A 21,240-nucleotide genomic window follows, 5' to 3' on the forward strand; every position below is an offset into this window, starting at 1 on the left:
ATACTGCATTCTGAGCTCAGTCTCCCTTTGTGATGGATATTTCCATAGGCAGGAGTTACTATAAGGCAGTAGTAGTGCGATCACTTGGGTTGAGTATGATGTTCTCCTATGGGTTTAGGGTGGATTCCTTTAATGTAGGACTCCTGTGCATGACTTTGTTTAGTGTAGGGAGACTGATGCACAGGCAGCCATCACATAAGAACGTAAGAAATAGGAGCAGGAGTAGGCCATCTGCCATTCAATAAGATCATGGCTGATCTGGCCATGGAGTCCTCTCTTTATTTCCTGCCTTTTCCCCATAACTCTTAATTCCCCTACTAGGCAAAAATCCATCCAACCTTTTCTTAAATATATTTACTGAGGTAGCCTCCATTGCTTCACTGGGCAGAGAATTCCACAGATTCACCACTCTCTGGGAAAAGCAGTTCCTCCTCATCTCAGTCCTCAATCTACACCCCCAAATCTTGAGGCTAAGTCCCCTGGTTCTGGAAAAAGCAGTTCCTCCTCATCTCCATCCTAAATCTACTACTCTCAACCTTGAGGCTACGTCATGTGAACCTCAGCAGATCGGGGTCAGGGTCCAGTGCCATGGAGTCCAGGAGGCCTGGAGACCCTTCACTGCTGTTGAGCTATGCTATCATCTTCTGCCAGCTCCACCACTGAGGTATCGTTCTCTGTCTGGAACATCCCCCTCGACCTTACCGCCATGGGTGACCCCACAAGGAGCTAAGTGCCAGACGGCATCGCTCTCGGGATCTCAGGCACTGACAGGCCTCTCCACCACGACGAGGAAATGATCCTCAGATATGACTGCAAGGTGTAACAGCCTGACATATGGTGATTAAATTATGAACGTTTGAGGAAGAATAAAAATGGCCATACATAATTCCTTTTCTGGGCTTAACTTAAGGCAATGGCAGATGGTCCTCATAACAACTAGAAGTCATGAGCAATTGTTATACTTCTTTACACGTGAGGGCTTCATGCATTTAAGTAGATTAACAGGATTACGGATCATAGGAATCGTCCATTGCATTTTTCCCCTAAGTCAGTGGCAGTGTTCATTTTACAGAGTCAATGCTAATGGACTCTGGTCCTGGTTGGTCCATGCTGCCTGTGACTAAGGCATTAGTTCGAAGTAGATGCGTGAATGGGACATCAAGTGGTCAAGGCCCTGCTGCTGAAAAGTGGCCAGTATCCAACGAAGCAGGGGGGAGGTCTGATTATATGAAGACCTGTAGGTGATATGGGCTTGCCTATGAAAGAGTGGCACACATCTCTGGCTGGTGTTTGAGTGTCGAGAACACTTGAATCAAGGTCAGTCCATGGCCTCCTTTACTGCCGCAATGAGGCCACACTCAGGTTGAAGCAGCTGCAACTTGTATTCTGTCTGGGAAACCTCCAACCAGATGGCATGAACATCAACTTCTCAAACTTCCAGTAATGCCCCCCCCCCCCCACCTTCAATTCCCCATTCCCATTTCCCTCTCTCACCTTATCTCCTGCCGGTCAACTCCCTCTTTTCTTTCTTCCATGGTATTCTGCCCTCTCCTATCAAACTCCCCCTTCTCCAGCCCTGTATCTCTTTCACCAATCAACTTCCTAGCTCTTTACTTCACCCCTTTCCCCACCCACCCCTCCCCCCCGGCTTCACCTATCATTTTGTGTTTCTTCCTCCTCTCCCCTACCTTCTAACTCTGACTCACCTTTTTTTCTCCAATCCTAATGAAGGATTCGGCCTGAAACGTCGACTGTTCACTCTTTTCCATAGATGCTGCCTGGCCTGCTGAGTTCCTTCAGCATTTTGTGTGTGTCGCTTGGATTTCCATCATCCGCAGATTTCCTCTTGTTGATGAAGGTAGAGCAGAGGATGCGGTGAATATGGATTTTAGTAAGGCATTTGATAAGTTTCCCCATGGTAGACTCATTCAGAAAGTCAGGAGGCATGGGATCCAGGGAACCTTAGCTGCATGGGTTCAGAATTGGATAGTCCATCGAAGGTAGAAGGTGGTGCTGGATGGAGAATATTTTGCATTGAGGTTGGTGACCAATGGTGTACCACAGGGATCTTCTCTTTGTGATCTTTATAAATAATTTGAATGAGCATGTAGAAGGGCGGGTTAGTGTGTTTGCAGATGACGCAAAGGTTGGTGGTGGTGTGGATGCTGTCGAAGGATGTCATGGGTTACAATAGGACACTGATAGGATACAGAGGTGGGCTGAGAAGTAGCAAATGGAGTTTAATCTGAAAAACCTGTGAAGTGATTCACTCTAGAAGGTAGAACTTAAGGCAGAACACAGGGGTAACGGCAGGATTCCTAAGTGTGGAAGAACAGAGGATTCCTGGGGTCCACGTCCATAGATCCCTGAAAGTTCCCTCACAAGTTGATAGGGTTAATCTCATGTTCTCCTTAATTATTCATTTCTTTTTCTTTCTCTTTTGTATTTGCGCAGTTGGTTGTCTTTTGCACGCTGGTTATTTATCCATCCTAATGGGTGTGGTTTTTCATTGATTCTATTGTGTTTCTTGGATTTACTGTGTATGCCTGCAAGAAAATGAATCTCGGGGTTGTATATGGTGCTTTATATGTAGTTCGGTAATAAATTTACTTTGAACTTTGGAAGAAGGGGAACATAAGGGGAATCTTCTTCCTCAGAGGGTTTGGATTGGTACAAGGATGGTAGGTGTATGGAGGGCTATGGTCCAGGTACTGGCTGATGGGACTAGGCAGATTAAACGATTCAGTGTGGACTAGGTGGTATCCTATGACTCTATGACACTGGTTTCATTGCTAGATTAGATTTTGCAAAATATTGCGAGTTTGGGACAAACACTGGACAATCATATTTAGAAACAGAGAAGCATAGAAAACCTACAGCACAATACAGGCCCTTCGGCCCACAAAGTTGTGCCAAATTTGTCCCTACCTTATAAATTACTAGGGTTACCCATAGCCTTCTATTTTTCTAAGCTTCATGTACCCATCCAAAAGTCTCTTAAAAGACCCTATTGTATCCGCCTCCACCACCGTCGCCAGCAGCCCATTTCACACATTCACCGCTCTCTGCGTAAAAAACTTACCCCTGACATCTCCTCTGTACCTACTCCCAAGCACCTTAAACCTGTGCCCTCTTGTGGCAGCCATTTCAGCGCTGGGAAAAAGCCTCTGACTATCCACATGATCAATGCCTCTCATCATCTTATACACCTCTATCAGGTCACCTCTCATCCTCTGTCACTCCAAGGAGAAAAGGCTGAGTTCATTCAACCTGTTTTCATAAGGCATGCTCCCCAATCAAGGCAACATCCTTGTAAATCTCCTCTGAACCCTTTCTATGGTTTCCGCATCCTTCCTGTAGTGAGGCGACCAGAACTGAGCATGGTACTCCAAGTGAGGTCTGACCAGGATCCTATATAGCTGCAACATTACTTCTCGGCCTCCTAAACTCAATTCCACGATTGATGAAAGCCAATGCACTGTATACCTTCTTAACCACAGAGTCAACCTGCGCAGCTGCTTTGAGCGTCCTATGGACTCAGACCCCAAGATCCCTCTGATCCTCCACACTGCCAAGAGTCTTACCATTAATACTATATTCTGCCATCATATTTGACCTACCGAAATGAACCACCTCACACTTATCTGGGTTGAACTCCATCTGCCACTTCTCAGCCCAGTTTTGCATCCTATCAATGTCCTGCTGTAACCTCTGACAGCCCTCCACACTATCCACAACACCCCCAACCTTTGTGTCATCAGCAAACTTACTAACCCATCCCTCCACTTCCTCATCCAGGTCATTTATAAAAATCATGAAGCGTAAGAATCCCAGAACAGATCACTGAGGCACACCACTGGTCACCAACCTCCATGCAGAATATGACCCGTCTACAACCACTCTTTGCCTTCTGTGGACAAGCCAGTTCTGGATCCACAAAACAATGTCCCCTTGGATCTAATACCTCCTTACTTTCTCAATAAGCTTTGCAGGGGGTACCCTATCAAATGCCTTGCTGAAATCCAAATACACTACATCTACTGCTCTTCCTTCATCAATGTGTTTAGTCACATCTTCAAAAAATTCAATCAGGCTCGTAAGGCACAACCTGCCTTTGACAAAGCCATGCTGACTATTCCTAATCATGTTATACCTCTTCAAATGTTCATAAATCCTTCCTCTCAGAATTTTCTCCATCAACTTAACAACCACTGAAGTAAGACTCACTGGTCTATAATTTCCTGGGCTATCTCTACTCCCTTTCCTGAATAAGGGAACAACATCTGCAACTCTCCAATCCTCCGGAACCTCTCCCGTCCCCATTGATGATTCAAAGATCATCTCCAGAGGCTCAGCAATCTCCTCTTTCACCTCCCACAGTAGCCTGGGGTACATCTCACCCAGTCCTGGCAACTTATCCAACTTGATGCTTTCCAAAAGCTCCAGCACATCCTCTTTCTTAATATCTACATGCTCAAGCTTTTGAATCCACTGCAAGTCATCACTACAATCACCAAGATCCTTGTCCATAGTGAATACTGAAGTAAAGTATTCATTAAAGTACCTCTGCTATTTCCTCTAGTTCTATACATGCTTTTCCACTGTCACACTTGATAGGTCCTATTCTTTTATGTCTTATCCACTTGCTCTTCACATACTTGTAGAATGCCTTGGAGTTTTCCTTAATCCTGGCACTTGAAGTAACCATTCCTGTCCCTGAGCCATCCAAGTCTCTGTAATGACCACAACATCACAGCACCAAGTACTGATCCACGCTGTAAGCTCATCGGCTTTGTTCACAATACTCCTTGCATTAAAATAGACACATCTCAAATTGTCGGTCTGAGCACGTCCCTCTCTATCACCTGCCTATCCTCCCTCTCGCACTGTCTACAAGCTTTCTCTATTTGTGAGCCAACCGCCTCTTCCCCAGTCTCTTCAGTTCGGTTCCCACCCCCCAACAATTCTAGTTTAAACTCTCCCCAGTAGCCTTAGCAAACCTCCCCACCAGGATATTGGTCCCCCTGGGATTCAGGTGCAAGCCGTTCTTTTTGTGCAGGTCACACCTGTCTCAAAAGAGGTCCCAATGGTCCAGAAATCTGAATTCCTGCCCCCTGCTCCAATCCCTCAGCCACGCATTTATCCTCCACCTCATTCTATTCCTATACTCACTGTCACGTGGCACAGGCAGTAATCCCGAGATTACTACCTTTGCGGTCCTGCTTCTCAACTTCCTTTCTAACTCCCTGTAGTCTGCTTTCAGGACCTCTTCCCTTTTCCTACCTATGTCATTGCTACCAATATATACCATGACCTCTGGCTGTTTTCCCTTCCACTGCAGGATATCGTGGACGTGATCTGAAACACCCTGGACCCTGGCACCTGGGAGGCAAACTACCATCCGAGTTTCTTTCCTGCGTCCACAGAATCGCCTCTCTGACCCCCTAACTATAGAGTCCCCTATCACTATTGCCTTCCTCTTCCTTTCCCTACCCTTTGAGCCACAGGGCCAGACTCTGTGCCAGAGGCTTGACCACTGTTGCTTCCGCCAGGTAGGCTGTCTCCCTCCTCCCCACCCCCCCCCCCCCGCAACAGTACTCAAACAGGAGTACTTATTGTTCAGGGGTCTCTCTGGTACCTGACTCTTCCCCTTCCCTCTCCTGACTGTTACCCACTCATCTGTCTCCCATGGCCCCGGTGTGACCACCTGCCTATAACTCCTTTCTATCACCTCCTCGCTCTCCCTGACCAGGCAAAGGTCATCGAGCTGTAACTCCTTCCTTAATGCGGTTCCTTAGGAGCTGCAGCTCGACACACCTGGTCAGATATGGCCGTCCTAGGAGCTGGGAGACTCCAGGACCTCCCACATCTGACACCAAGCACAGAACACCAGCCTCACACACATACTTCCTTTCCACAATTAACACAGGTAAACCTACCTCGCCTCGTCCCATTACCACCTAAGCCCACTGAGCCAAAGCCCTCTCACTCCGCTGCCCTCTCACTCCACTGCCCGATGGACATGGCGGTCTTTTTAAACTTTTCCCGCTCTACTGGCTGACATCACGCGCCTGCGCAGTCTTGCCTCTCTTTACGCCCCTCTCCCACAGAGTCACATCTGCCAGAAGTGCATACGGCTGGGCAATCTGGAAGACCGTGTAAGGAATCTGGAGCAGCAGCTGGATGACCTTCGACTTATAAGGGAGAATGAGGCAGTCATAGATGAGAGCTACAGGGAGGTAGTCACACCTAGGCTGTCGGAAGCAGGTCATTGGGTGACAGTCAGAAGGGGAAAGTGAAGGTGAGCAGACAGGTAGTGCAGAGCACCCCTGTAGCCATTCCCCTGAATAATAAGTTTACCGTCCTGGATACTGTTGGCGGGGACGACCGACCAGGTGTGAGCCACGGTGGCAGGGCCTCCAGTACTGAGTCTGACCCTGTGGTGCAGAAGGCTGGGACGGAGAAGAGGAGAGCTGTCGTCATTGGAGACTCTATAGTCAGGGGAGCAGACAGGAGATTTTGTGGACGTGAGAAGGACACCCACGTGGTTTGTTGCCTCCTGGGTGCCAGGTCCGGGATGTCTCTGACCGGGTGCACGACATCCTGGTACGAGAGGGAAAGCAACCAGAAGTCGTGATACATGTTGGGACCAACGACATAGACAGGAAAAGTGATGAGGTCCTGAAGTGTGAGTTTCGGGAACTAGGCAGAAGGCTGAAGAACAGGACCTCAAGGGTGGCGTTCTCAGGATTGCTGCCAGTGCTACGTGACAGAGATGGTAAGAATTGGAGGAGATGGCAGTTGAATGCGTGGCTGAGGAGTTGGTGCAGGGAGCAGGGTTTTAGATTTTTAGATCACTGGGATCTCTTCTGGGGAAGGTGGGACCTGTACAGATTGGATGGGTTGCACCTGAACTCGAGGGGGAGCAATATCCTTGCAGGTAGGTTTGCTAGCATGGTTCGGGAGGGTTTAAACTAATTTGCGAGGGGGATGGGACCCAGAGCGATAGAGCAGTGAAAGAAGTGCATGGAGTAAAGCCAGATCTAACATACAGAGAGGCTTTGAGGAAAGAGAAGCAGAATAAACAGTGTAAAGACAGTAAGGTAGAAGGGCTGAAATGTGTGTACCTAAATGCAAGAAGCATCAGGAACAAAGGTGATGAACTGAGGGCTTGGATACATACATGGAATTATGATGTAGTGGCCATTACAGAGACTTGGCTGGCACCAGGGCAGGAATGGATTCTCAATATTCCTGGATTTCAGTGCTTTAAAAGGGACAGAAAGGGCGGAAAAAGGGGAGGAGGGGTGGCATTACTGGTCAGGGATACTATTACAGCTACAGAAAGGGTGGGTAATGTAGCAGGATCCTCTTTTGAGTCAATATGGGTGGAAGTCAGGAACAGGAAGGGAGCAGTTACTCTACTGGGGGTATTCTATAGGCCCCCTGGTAGCAGCAGAGATACAGAGGAGCAGATTGGGAGGCATATTTTGGAAAGGTGCAAAAATAACAGGGTTGTTATCATGGGTGACTTTAACTTCCTGAATATTGATTGGCACCTGATTAGTTCCAAGGGTTTAGATGGGGCAGAATTTGTTAAGTGTGTCCAGGATGGATTCCTGTCTCAGTATGTGGACAGGCCGACCAGGGGGAATGCCATACTAGATCTAGTACTAGGTAATGAAGCGGGTCAGGTCACAGATCTCTCAGTGGGTGAGCATCTGGGGGACAGTGACCACCGCTCCCTGGCCTTTATAACTATCATGGAAAAGGATAGAATCAAAGAGAACAGGAAAATTTTTAATTGGGGAAAGGCAAATTATGAGGCTATAAGGCTAGAACTTGCAGGTGTGAATTGGGATGATGTTTTTGCAGGGAAATGTACTATGGACATGTGGTTGATGTTTAGAGTTCTCTTGCAGGATGTAAGGGATAAATTTGTCCCAGTGAGGAAGATAAAGAATGGTAGGGTGAAGGAACCATGGGTGACAAGTGAGGTGGAAAATCTAGTCAGGAGGAAGAAGGCAGCATACATGAGGTTTAGGAAGCAAGGATCAGCTGGGTCTATTGAGGAATATAGGGAAGCAAGAAAGGAGCTTAAGAAGGGGCTGAGAAGAGCAAGAAGGGGGCATGAGAAGGCCTTGGCGAGTAGGGTAAAGGAAAACCCCAAGGCATTCTTCAATTATGTGAAGAAAAAAAGGATGACAGGAGTGAAGGTAGGACCGATTAGAGATAAAGGTGGGAAGATGTGCCTGGAGGCTGTGGAAGTGAGCGAGGTCCTCAATGAATACTTTTCTTCAGTATTCACCAATGAGAGGGAACTTGATGATGGTGAGGACAATATGAGTGAGGTTGATGTTCTGGAGCATGCTGATATTAAGGGAGAGGAGGTGTTGGAGTTGTTAAAATACATTAGGACAGATAAGTCCCCGGGGCCTGATGGATTATTCCCCAGGCTGCTCCACGAGGCGAGAGAAGAGATTGCTGAGCCTCTGGCTAGGATCTTTATGTCCTCGTTGTCCACGGGAATGGTACTGGGGGATTGGAGGGAGGCGAATGTTGTTCCCTTGTTCAAAAAAGGTAGTAGGGATAGTCCGGGTAATTATAGACCAGTGAGCCTTACGTCTGTGGTGGGAAAGCTGTTGGAAAAGATTCCTAGAGATAGGATCTATAGGCATTTAGAGAATCATGGTCTGATCAGGGACAGTCAGCATGGCTTTGTGAAGGGCAGATCGTGTCTAACAAGCCTGATAGAGTTCTTTGAGGAGGTGACCAGGCATATAGATGAGGGTAGTGCAGTGGATGTGATCTATATGGATTTTAGTAAGGCATTTGACAAGGTTCCACACGGTAGGCTTATTCAGAAAGTTAGAAGGCATGGGATCCAAGGAAGTTTGGCCAGGTGGATTCAGATTTGGCTTGCCTGCAGAAGGCAGAGGGTGGTGGTGGAGGGAGTACATTCATATTGGAGGATGTGACTAGGGGTGTCCCACAAGGATCTGTTCTGGGACCTCTACTTTTCGTGATTTTTATTAACAACCTGGATGTGGGGGTAGAAGGGTGGGTTGGCAAGTTTGCAGACGACGCAAAGGTTGGTGGTGTTGTAGATAGTGTAGAGAATTGTCAAAGATTGCAGAGAGACATTGATAGGATGCAGAAGTGGGCTGAGAAGTGGCAGATAGAGTTCAACCCGGAGAAGTGTGAGGTGGTACACTTTGGAAGGACAAACTCCAAGGCAGAGTACAAAGTAAATGGCAGGATACTTGGTAGTGTGGAGGAGCAGAGGGATCTCGGGGTACATGTCCACAGATCCCTGAAAGTTGCCTCACAGGTGGATAGGGTAGTTAAGAAAGCTTATGGGGTGTTAGCTTTCATAAGTTGAGGGATAGAGCTTAAGAGTCATGATGTAATGATGCAGCTCTATAAGACTCTGGTTAGGCCACATTTGGAGTATTGTGTCCAGTTCTGGTCACCTCACTATAGGAAGGATGTGGAAGCATTGGAAAGGGTACAGAGGAGATTTACCAGGATGCTGCCTGGTTTAGAAAGTATGAATTATGATCAGAGATTAAGGGAGCTAGGGCTTTACTCTTTGGAGAGAAGGAGGATGAGAGGAGACATGATAGAGGTGTACAAGATAATAAGAGGAATAGATAGAGTGGATAGCCAGTGCCTCTTCCCCAGGGCACTACTGATCAATACAAGAGGACATGGCTTTAAGGTAAGGGGTGGGAAGTTCAAGGGGGATATTAGAGGAAGGTTTTTTACTCAGAGAGTGGTTGGTGCGTGGAATGCACTGTCTGAGTCAGTGTGGAGTCAGATACACTGGTGAAGTTTGGGAGACTACTAGAGAGGTATATGGAGGAATCTAAGGTGGGGGCTTATATGGGAGGCAGGGTCTGAGGGTCGGCACAACATTGTGGGCCGAAGGGCCTGTACTGTGCTGTACTATTCTATGTTCTATGTTCTATGTTTACCGAGTAGTAAAATGCCTTCGCTCCGGAAACCCTTAACCCTTCCACTCACGGCCTTCTTGCTTAGAATTTATTAAAAATATCACTTTAATGCAACTTCCCTCTCTCTTTTGAAGAAATTACCAACATCAGTATTTAAAATCTTGAGATTCCACGTAAAACCAGACATCTCAGAACTGAAACCAGTAGAAGCTCCAGGGACATGGAGACAACCCTGTCTTCAGAAGCTATCTGTGTGGAGTTTGCATATTGTCCCTGTAACAGAGTGGGCTTCATCTGGATGCTTCAGTATATTTAATTATTCGTTTCAAGATACAGCACAGAGTAGGCCCTTCTGTCTCAATGATCCACACTGCCCAGCAACTCACCTATTTAACCCTAGCATAACCAGGGGACAATTTTCAATGACCAATTAACCTACTATCGGTGCATATTTGGAATGTGGGAGGAAAGCAGAGTACCTGGAGGAAACTCACACACTCACGTGAATGACGTACAAACTTCTTTGAGGCAGCATCGGAGCACAATGCTCCAAGGTGTAATAGCGTCCTGCTAACCGCTACATGACGGTGACGCCTCCGGCAATCTCAAAGGCGTGAATGTGGCAGGCTAATTAGCATGTAGACGAATGGCGGAATCTGGAGGGACTGGGTAGAGTTGATGTGAATGCGGAGAGAATAGGTTACGAGGAAGATAAATGTGGGAATGGGATTGCTCTGAGAGCCAGCTCAAAGTCCTGTGTCTTAAGAAAATACAGAATATGCAAAAGGGAATAGGAGCATGAGGATGATGCAGTCTCTGTGTTTGCTGAGGTTGAGCCTGCTCAAGATATCATTTGGATTAAGTGAACATACAGTCAGTGGCCACTTTATTATGTACACCTGTACACCTGCTTGTTAATGCAAATATCTAATCAGCCAATTATATGCTAGCAACTGCTTGCATAAAAGCATGCAGACATGGTCAAGACATTCAGATATTGTTCAGAACTAACATCAGAATGGGGAAGAAGTGTGATCTCAGTGACTTTGACCATGGAATGATTGTTGGTGCCAGGCAGGGTGGTTTGAGTATCTCAGAAACTGCTGGTCTGGGATTTTCACACACAGATGTCTCTAGAGTTAGACCATGAGATAAAGAAGCAGAAATAAACTCTACCATTCAATCATGGCCGATCCTTTTATCCCCTCCTCAGCCCCACTCCACAGCCTCAATATTTGAAAGGTTTCGATGAGGTCCTCCCTCATCCTTCTAAATTCCAGTGAATACAGACCCAGAGCCCAAATTGCTACCCTAGAGGCCCTGCTTCTCAGCTTTCTGCCTTACTCTCTAAATTATCTCTTCAAGACCTCTTTGCTTTTCCTTCCTATGTATTTGGTACCAATATGTACCAAGGTACCTGGCTGCTCTCCCTCCAACTCCAAAATACTGTGGACACGATCTGAGACATCCCTAAACCTGGCACATGGGAAGCAACATACCATCCAGGGTCCCGTTCACCTCCACAGAACCTTCTCTCTGTTGCTCTGACTATTGAGTCCCCTATCACTTCCGCTCCCCTCTTCTCCCTCTTTCCCTCTGCACCATGGACCCATGCTCAGTGCCAGTAACCTGGTCTCTGTGGCATTCTCCTGAGAGGTCATCCCCCACAACAGTATCCAAAATGGTGTACTTGTTGACATTGACGGATAAGATTACAGAGAATGATGCGGCAAACAAAAAAACATCCAGTGAGTAGCGGTTCTGTGGGTGAAAATGCCTTGTTAATGAGAGAGGTCAGAGGAGAATGGCCAAACTGGTTCAAGCTGACAAGAAGGTGACAGTAACTCAAATAACTTTGCATTACAACAATGGAATGCAGCAGACTATCTCTGAATGCACAACACTTCAAATCTTAAAGTGGATGGACTACAGCAGCAGCAGACCAGGAATTCGCACTCAGTAGCACCTTTTTAGATATGAGAGATACCTAATAAAGTGGACACTGAGTGTATATGCATGTTGAGCAACCCTTCAGTCAGATATTGCAAAGAAACTGCAGTTAATAATCAATTTCACTGGAGATACCAAGAAGGGATGAAGTGATGTTTCACCGTCTGTCAGCATCCACATTAAATTCTGTCACTTCCTTGTTTTCCCTTCCCGACTCCAGTATACATCAAGGGTCCTAGTTCCAACGTCCCCTTGACAAGCAGAGCTGAATTTGATTCATGGCGCCTTTCATCGTGCTTTCTCAGTTTATTAGCTCAGACACCTGGAAACCCAGTGTCTAGATTGCAAGGACTCTTAAATACCTCACTCCTGATCTCCCACATGTTAGCAGACCTCTTCCATCTAACTCCCATAATGACAGGAAGTTAACACTGAGCCCAAAGTCTTCACCGAGCGTTTGTTTTAAATTCATTTCTGATGCAATGTGGGTGCTCTATGCAGGTTTGTCATAGAGCACAGGCCATCTGCTGGCCGGGTATTAGCACAATTTTGCAAAGTGACAGGTTTATAAACTTGGTCCACGGCCCATTTACAGCAAGACCATGATCTGTTTTAACTAATGATAACCAGAAGCTGGTAACCATAGCCAAGTCTGAAAGCACAATTGGCTCATTTCTTACTGTTCTCCCACCTACGTCCTTGATACTTCACTTGCTACCCTCTAGTTCACTCCATTTTTCTCCTTCCCGTAACCCAGCTCCAATCAATGTAGAGCTGGGAGATAGAACATAATTCAGTACAGCACAGGAGCAGGCCATTCATCCCTCAATGTTATGCTGAACCAGCTAAAAAGCCAACCAAAAACACACAAATACTAAACCCTCCTACCTACACAATGTCTATGTCCCTCCATCTTCCTCACATCCATGTGTCTTTCTAAACATCTCTGAAAAGCCTCTAATGCATTTGCCTCTAACATCACCCCAGGCAGTGCATTCACAGCTCCCTTTCTGACTGCTTGCTGCTTCATTCTGTGCCTCCAGTGAGTGAGACCTGGGTTCAAGGCCTAATGTTCAAGGTCCTAATCATCAGCAAGTCCGGAGTTTGGGGTTCTTGTCCAGTGTCCGCATTCATCATTGGCGAGTCGATCGGAAGTCCGGAAGTTGAGTCTCGGTGACTGGAACCCCGAGTCTGCGGGTGAATAGGTGGAGTTGAGGCTCCATGTCCATGAATCCACGAGTGCGCTGGAGGTGGGAGTTGGCCGGTCCGGCTTTTGGAGGGCTGTGATGTGTGTTAGGGTGGAATGGCTCTTGTTTTGCCGTTGTTGATTTATTGCTTCTTATGTTCTGTTTTGTTGTGCTCTGCAAACGTGGTAGGCATGCTATGTTGACACTGGAATGTGTGGCAACATTGTGGGCTGCCCCCAGCCCATCCTTGGGTTGTGTAGGTTGTTAACGAAATGACCCACTTCACCTTGTGTTTCGATGTACATGTGTTGAATCTGAACCTGAATCCTCTTCACACATCCATGAGGGAGGGGCAGGGAGAAGGTTAATTCCAGTATTCGCAAGCTATAGAACTATATCATGCAATCTGTCTTCCCTTTCGCTACCTCAACATACTTACAAATAGAAAGATCTGCCTAGATGACACACTGACCAAAGCTTTTTGCTGTATCTTCAAGTCAAGTCAAGTCAAGTCACTTTTTATTGTCATTTCGACCACAACTGCTGGTACAGTACACAGTAAAAATGAGACAACGTTTTTCAGGACCTTGGTGCTACATGAAACAATACAAAAACTACACTAACTACGTAAAACAACACAAAAACTACACTAGACTACGGACCTACCCAGGACTGCATAAAGTGCACAAAACAGTGCAGGCATTACAATAAATAATAAACAAGATGATATGCACAGTAGAGGGCAGCAGGTTGGTGTCAGTCCAGACTCTGGGTATTGAGGAGTCTGATGGCTTGGGGGAAGAAACTGTTACATAGTCTGGTCAGGACAGCCTAAATGCTTTGGTGCCTTTTGCCAGATGGTAGAAGGGAGAAGAGTTTTTATGAGGGGTGTGTGGGGTCCTTCATAATGCTGTTTGCTTTGCGGATGCAGCGTGTGGTGTAAATGTCTGTAATGGCGGGAAGAGAGACCCCTATGACCTTCTCAGCTGACCTCACTATCCGCTGCAGGGTCTTGCGATCTGAGATGGTGCAATTTCCTAACCAGGCAGTGGTGCAGCTGCTCAGGATGCTCTCAATACAACCTCTGTAGAATGTGGTGAGGATGGGGTGGTGGGAGATGGGCTTTTCTCAGCCTTTGCGGAAAGTAGAGATGCTACTGAGCTTTCTTTGCTATGGAGCTGGTGTTGAGGGACCAGGTGAGATTCTCTGCCAGGTGAACACCAAGAAATTTGGTGCTGTTAACAATCTCTATGGAGGAGTTGTCGATGTTCAACAGAGAGTGGTCGCTCCGTGTCCTCCTGAAGTCAACAACCATCTCTTTTGTTTTGTTCACATTCAGAGACAGGTTGTAGAGAGACAGATTTCAGGTCTTGGTACCTGAAACAATAATAGTGTGACGAAAGAAGGCTTTTAGCACATTGGCCTTCATCCGTCAGGGCAAGGGGTGAAAAAGCTGGGAGGCCATGATGCAGTTGCTGCTGGGGCCAACTTGGAGTATTGGTTATTCTGCTATAGGAAGGATGTATTAAACTAGAAAAAGATTTACAAGGATATTGCCAGAACTTGAGGAGACGAATTTGTTCCACGGAGTGCAGGAGACAAAGAGGTGATCTTATAGAGGTGTATAAAATCACGAGAGACGTTGATAGGGTGAGTGCACTCAGTCTTTTTTCCTAAATCAGGAATTAGAAGACATCAGTTTAAAGTGAGAGAGGAAAAAATAGTTTAAACGTCAAGGCTAACTTTTTTACATAAAGACAGTATGCATGTGGAATGAGCTGCCAGAGGAAGTGTTTGAGGCAGGTACCGTAACAACTTTTCAAGCACATTTGGAGAAATATATGAATAGGAAAGGTTTAGAGGGATACAGGTTAACACTGCCAAATGACTGGCTTGTATGGGGCATCCCATGGGGACAAACCCCTCTCCTGCAGTGCTGTTCTCAGGAGAATCAAGGAGTATGGAGAACTTTCACAAAAATGGAGCTGAGTCCTGGACCACATTCAAGATTCAAGTTTATCCGTCACGTAAACAACTAACATACCCAAGGATGTGCTGGCAGCAACCGCAAGTGTCACCACACATTTCCAGCGCCAATGTAGTATGCCCCCAATGCTCGGCAGAACAACACAGAGCACAACAAAGCAAAACAACAACAGCAGCAAAGCAAGCCCCATCCCTCCCTCTCACCCACACACATACACTGTCCTATAACCCCAAGGCAGGCCTCTCGTCTCCATGGATACGCAGACTCAGGCCTGCAGGCACCGGGTTTTACCTCCCCAGTGGTCTTGCAGAGATCTGCAGATCGGCTCTGGCCATGGTTCTCGACTTCCACACTTCTGATTCGTCCTTGGGCCTTGATCCTCAGTATCAATCCCAGGGCATGCATCAACCATGTGGTCTCATTCCTGTTACTTATGTTCCAACATTTAGGAATGATGACCTTTCTCAACCATGGGGATACTTTGCGACTAAAAAGTATTTCTTTTGTCAAGGACTATCTAAAATATGTCTTTATTTCAGATAGTAGGGAAACAATGTGTCAAGTTCTTTAACAATTCTGACATTTTGCATTTTCTGGGCAACAAAGAAATTTGCTGCTCTTGCTGCCATCTAGTGTCAGAAATACACATAACCAGTGGTGGAAGAGCAATTTCTATGCCATGCACAGATCTCTGCATGCTTGAGGGTGGGGGAGGGGGGACATTCACTCTGTCACTTTCCCATCCACCTGCCCTTGAATATTAATTTGCCAACTCAGCAACTTGAGAGATGCTTCAGTAAGTTCCAAACTTTCTGTCACTGTTCGACTCAGTGGCTTCCGACGCTCCCATCAATCACTCTCTGCTCATTTGGAATTGCATCTCTCAGGAAAATGTAGCTTATTGGCTGCAGTTTGTTCAGAGAGACTGATGAGTAATTCTGGAGTTTTCCTGTGTTGTGTAAGCATTCTGGAGAAGTCCTGTCCAGAGACTCAATGAGACACACGCACTTCAGATGTTCAAACACACCTGGAGTATTGTGCCATCATTTGAACCAGCTAATAAGTACTTCCTCACCTTAAAAAACTTTCAATGCAATGCTCTCATTTACTAAAAAGAATAGTGTTTTGGAGGATTGGAGGGATTGGAGGGAGGCAAGTGTTGTCCCCTTGTTCAAAAAAGGTAGTAGTCTGGGTAATTATAGACCAGTAAGCCTTACGTCTGTGGTGGGAAAGCTGTTGGAAAAGATTCTTAGACATAGGATCTTTGGGCATTTAGAGAATCATGTTCTGATCAGGGACAGTCAGCATGGATTTGTGAAGGGCAGATCATGTCTAACAAGCCTGATAGAATTCTTTGAGGAGGTAACCAGGCATATAGATGAGGGTAGTGCAGTAGATATGATCTACATGGATTTTAGTAAGGCATTTGACAAGGTTCCACACAGTAGGCTTATTCAGAAAGTCAGGAGGCATGGGATCCAGGGAAGTTTGGCCAGGTGGATTCAGAATTGGCCTGCCTGCAGAAGGCAGAGGGTCATGCTGGAGGGAGTACATTCATATTGGAGGGTTGTGACTAGTGGTGTCCCACAGGGATCAGTTCTGGGACTTCTACTTTTCGTGATTTTTATTAACGACCTGGATGTGGGGATAGAAGGGTGGGTTGGCAAGTTTGCAGACGACACAAAGGTTGGTGGTGTTGTAGATAGTGTAGAGGATTGTCGAAGATTGCAGAGAGACACTGATAGGATGCAGAAGTGGGCTGAGAAGTAGCAGATGGAGTTCAACCCGGAGAAGTGTGAGGTGATACACTTTGGAAGGACAAACTCCAAGGCAGAGTACAAAGTAAATGGCAGGATACTTGGTAGTGTGGAGGAACAGAGGGATCTGGGGGTACATGTGCTCAGATCCCTGAAAGTTGCCTCACAGGTAGATAGGGTAGTTAAGAAAGCTTATGGGGTGTTAGCTTTCATAAGTCGAGGGATAGAGTTTAAGAGTCACGAGGTAATGATGCAGCTCTATAAAACTCTGGTTAGGCCACAATTGGAGCACTGTGTCCAGTTCTGGTCACCTCACTATAGGAAGGATGTGGAAGCATTGGAAAGGGTATAGAGGAGATTAGCTGGGATGCTGCCTGGTTTAGAGAGTATAGATTATGATCAGAGATTAAGGGAGCTAAAGCTTTACTCTTTGGAGAGAAGGAGGATGAGAGGAGACATGATAGAGGTATACAAGATATTAAGAGGAATAGATAGAGTGGATAGCCAGTGCCTCTTCCCCAGGGCGCCACTGCTCAATACAAGAGGACATGGCTTTAAGGTAAGGGGTGGGAAGTTTAAGGGGGATATTAGAGGAAGGTTTTTTTACTCAGAGAGTGGTTGAAGTGTGGAATGCACTGCCTGAGTCAGTGGTGGAGGCAGGAACACTAGTGAAATTTAAGAGACTACAGGTATATGGAGGAATTTAAGGTGCGGGGTTATATGGGAAGCAGGGTTTGAGGGTCGGCACAACATTGTGGGCTGAAGGGCCTGTACTGTGCTGTGCTATTCTATGTTCTATGTTTGTTGAAACATCTTTTACACACAATGCCATTTATAAGGACAGCTCAGTAGCATAGCGCTTAGCGCAATGCTATTACAGTGTCAGTAACCAGGGTTCAATTCCTGCTGCTGTTTGCAAAGAGTTCGTACGTTCCCCCTGTGACCTCATGGGTTTCCTCTGGGTGCTCTGGTTTCCTCCCACTTTCCAAAGATGTATAGGTTAGTGGGTTAATTGTCACTTGGGTGTAATTGGGCACTGTGGGTTCATTGAGCAGAAAGACCTGTTACCAAGTTATATCTTTTAAAAAAGTATGTATTTAGTGATCACGTTTACATCTGATAATCATTGTCTTTCCTTGAATTCATGAAATCCAAATTCATTAGCAGTAACTACAAAAAACTGTTACATTCCACGTAAGGTGATAATGTTTTCATTCCTTTAGGCCGGCTAATTTAGTAGTAATAGTACCATTAATCTAATAAAACATGGTTGAAAAATACCCTGTGCATTTTGCAAAATTCTATCCAGTTGTTTCCCAGACTGATGTGATTCCTGTTGTCAGAACTCCTCCTCCCCTTTCATTATTAACCCTCCTCACCCACATTAACATCCACCTCCCTTACAACTGTAATCCGCAGCACCAGTCCTCCCAGCCCCAGCCCGTTAATCACATCCTTCAATATTGTTCTTAAAGTTAGCACATTTAATCCCAACATCCCCGACCTCGCTCCCTCCTCATTAGTTTGCTAATAACAGAACTTTTGATTTCAATGCTGACATCGACAGTCCCACCCTAACCTTTCCAGTCATGTGCAAATCAGAAACTACTCCAGGATTGTTAATCAGTCTCTCTGGATGAGGTGCTCCGGGCAGTTACAGTACTGTGCATAAATTTTAGGCACACGTGAAATCTAGGGTGCCTAAGGCTTTTGTACGGTACTGTATTTGTCAACATGGAGTGGAGAGCGAGTTTGTAAATCAGGCAGGAGCAAAGGATGTTGGGAACGGTGAGGGAGGAGTGCCACGGGAGTGATGTAGGACAGGTGGCAGTGGAAAAGTGCTGGTGTGGGGGATGGCACGGGTGCAGACACACCCAGCCATGAGACACCGGGCAAGGTCACTTGATCCCAAAAAATGGGTTTATTGATCAGTACAGAATGCCTCTCTGGTGCTTTCCACTCCCGCCACTGGCCCTTCTCCTTTTCCCAACCATGATTCCCCTCTTCATGCCTCCTTCCCACTCTCAATCCACAGAGGTGTTGCTGCCTATCCTTACTGATTATAGTCCATAGGTTAGGAAGTCTGGGACCCAGTTGCAAAGGGAAGATTTTGGTCCCAGTTCTGAAAGGTTGCAGATGAGTTTGCTTGTAATTATAGTATTGAAGGTGGTTCTATAGTCAATAACCAATTATCCATCGTATGTCCCTTTACGATCTAGATGCTCCAGAAATCATTGGATTGTAAATTGAGCTGAAATAAAAGGAGAAAATTGTGGAATACAATCAAGTATCCAAGTAAAATGAGAACATCAACTAAAATGTGTTAACACCATAAAACGCTCCAAGGTATTCAACAGAGCATGAACAAACATTATTTGACACAGAGTCACAAGAGGAAGAATTGGAATATTGTAGTCATTGCTTGTACTAGGGAGGGTATTCTGAACCACTGTAGTCCCAGCCATCAGTGTCTGTGTGATTATAGTGAGGACAGAATTGGAGGGGAGCAGAGACCCATGAGGGTTATAGGATTAGCAGAGACTTGAGGAAGGGTAAGTCCACAGAGGGAATTGAAATGGAGCATGAGAATTTTAAAACTGTGACTTACTGACAGACAAAGCGATGTGGGCCAGCAGGTATGGCTGCTGATTGGACAGGACCAGGGGTAAGTCAGGATCGAGGTGTCGAGTTCAAGGTCAGTGCAGCTTTATGTACAGTTCAGTTAAACAAAGTACTAAAGTCACCTCCAGCAAAAATGGATCCAGTCAGGCAAAGGATAACAAATTTGACTGTGCTGGTGGAACAGAGCAAGACCTGATGTTAATGCAGAATGAAGATAAGAGTTTTTAAATTGTTCATTCAGTTATATTAAGTAATGGAAGCTGAACGGGCCAAGCAGATGTTTGTGTTTGTTACTCTAGGTTTCCAGTATCTGAAGAATCTCTTGTGTTTAGAAAAGTAGTAACTGAAATAACACTATTTTCTTTTCTATCTGTCCTCCTGATGGAGGGGTATGAATATAAAGTAATGTTAGGAAATCCAGCTACCTTTGCATGGGATTCTTTACTTCTGTTCTATGATGTCAAATTCTTCCTCAAATTTCTGAAATGCGACTTGAAAAATTCCTAAAAGTTATGTCATCACCTAGAACATGGAGTTAAATGTTTCTCCACCTTATAACTATTCCAACTACTTCCACCTCCTTGCATAGCAGGCAAATTGCTGGAAGAACTCAGCAGGTCAGGCAGCATCTATGGAGAGGAATTAATGGCCGATGTTATGGGCCAAGGTCCTTCATCAGGACTGAAAAGGAAGGGGGCAGAAACCAGAATACGATGGTGGAGGGAAAGAGAAGGAGTGACAGGTGATGGGTAAGGCCCAGTGAAGGGGAAGGTGCGTGGGATGAACTGGGAAGTTGGGAGGTGATGGGTGGAAAATTTAAAGGGCTGAACACAAAGAGGGAATCTGATGGGAGAAGAGAGTGGAACATGGGAGAAAGGGAAGGAGGAAAGGCAGAAGAAGGAGTTGATGAGCCAGTGGGAAGAAGGGATGTGGAAAGAGGGGAGCCAGAAGGGGGAATTGAAAAAGAGAGAAAAGGGGGAAATTGCCATAAGTTAGAGAAATCATTGTTCATGCCATCAGGTTGGAGGTTACCCAGATGGAATAAGAAGTGTTGCTCATTCAACCTGAGAGTGGCTTCATCATGGCAGGAAAGGAAGCCATGGACCGACGTGTGGGAATGGAAATGGGAATACCATCTCCTCTTGTTTACCTTGTCTTCCAGTTTGTTTTCTGCCGGGAATGCAAGGAAGAGTACCACGAGGGGGAGTGCAGTGGACTTCACGCTACTGCGGCTGCCACAAGCCCACAGGTAATAAAGTGGCTTTTTGGAAAATCAATACAGATAGCTTCCTGAGGCGATATTGCAGAACATTCATCAGGATTTCTTCTTAACTCCAGTGCTGTATATATGTATAACTCTGAATATGATGTTTGTGTAGTAGGATCCTGTACTGTGAATGAGCAGGTAGGAATCATCTTCTGAAATGGGGCAAATAGATTTTTCTTGCTTCTGAAAAAAAACTTGTATTCTTATAAGGTGAGAGTGATATATTTTGGGGAGTTAAGTAGGTGTAGGACATAAAGGAACATTGAAAAACAGACAAATCCATAGCTCCCCAAAAATGGCAACACAGATAGATATGATGATGAGGAAGGCATGTAGCATTCTTGTCTTCATAGGTCTGGGCAGAGAATATAAATGTTGGGACATTATGTTGCAACTTTACAAAACAGTAGTTGTGCTGCACTTGAAGTTTTGCATGGTCACCAAACCAGGAATAATGTGATTTTGCTGAACAGAATGCAGACAAGATTCATCAGGATATCGTGGAGGTTGGGAA

The 21,240-nt window shown here is 45.8% G+C and overlaps 1 protein-coding gene across 7 annotated transcripts in view; it reads left to right on the top strand.

Moving 5' to 3' along the window:
- prkn (parkin RBR E3 ubiquitin protein ligase) overlaps window positions 1–21,240 on the top strand; it is a 1,184,373-nt gene that overhangs the window by 1,115,713 nt on the left and 47,420 nt on the right. For 5 of the 7 annotated variants that reach the window (XM_072265746.1, XM_072265749.1, XM_072265751.1 and 2 more), the window contains one exon: window positions 20,622–20,708. The exons of the other annotated variants lie outside the window; for them this stretch is intronic. In XM_072265746.1, coding sequence (XP_072121847.1) covers window positions 20,622–20,708 — 87 coding nt within the window. The remainder of the gene's footprint in view (window positions 1–20,621; window positions 20,709–21,240) is intronic. 7 annotated transcript variants of the gene reach the window in all.

The sequence above is a fragment of the Mobula birostris genome, chromosome 8, assembly GCF_030028105.1.
Source record: "Mobula birostris isolate sMobBir1 chromosome 8, sMobBir1.hap1, whole genome shotgun sequence".
In the NCBI taxonomy this organism is placed as follows: domain Eukaryota; kingdom Metazoa; phylum Chordata; class Chondrichthyes; order Myliobatiformes; family Myliobatidae; genus Mobula; species Mobula birostris.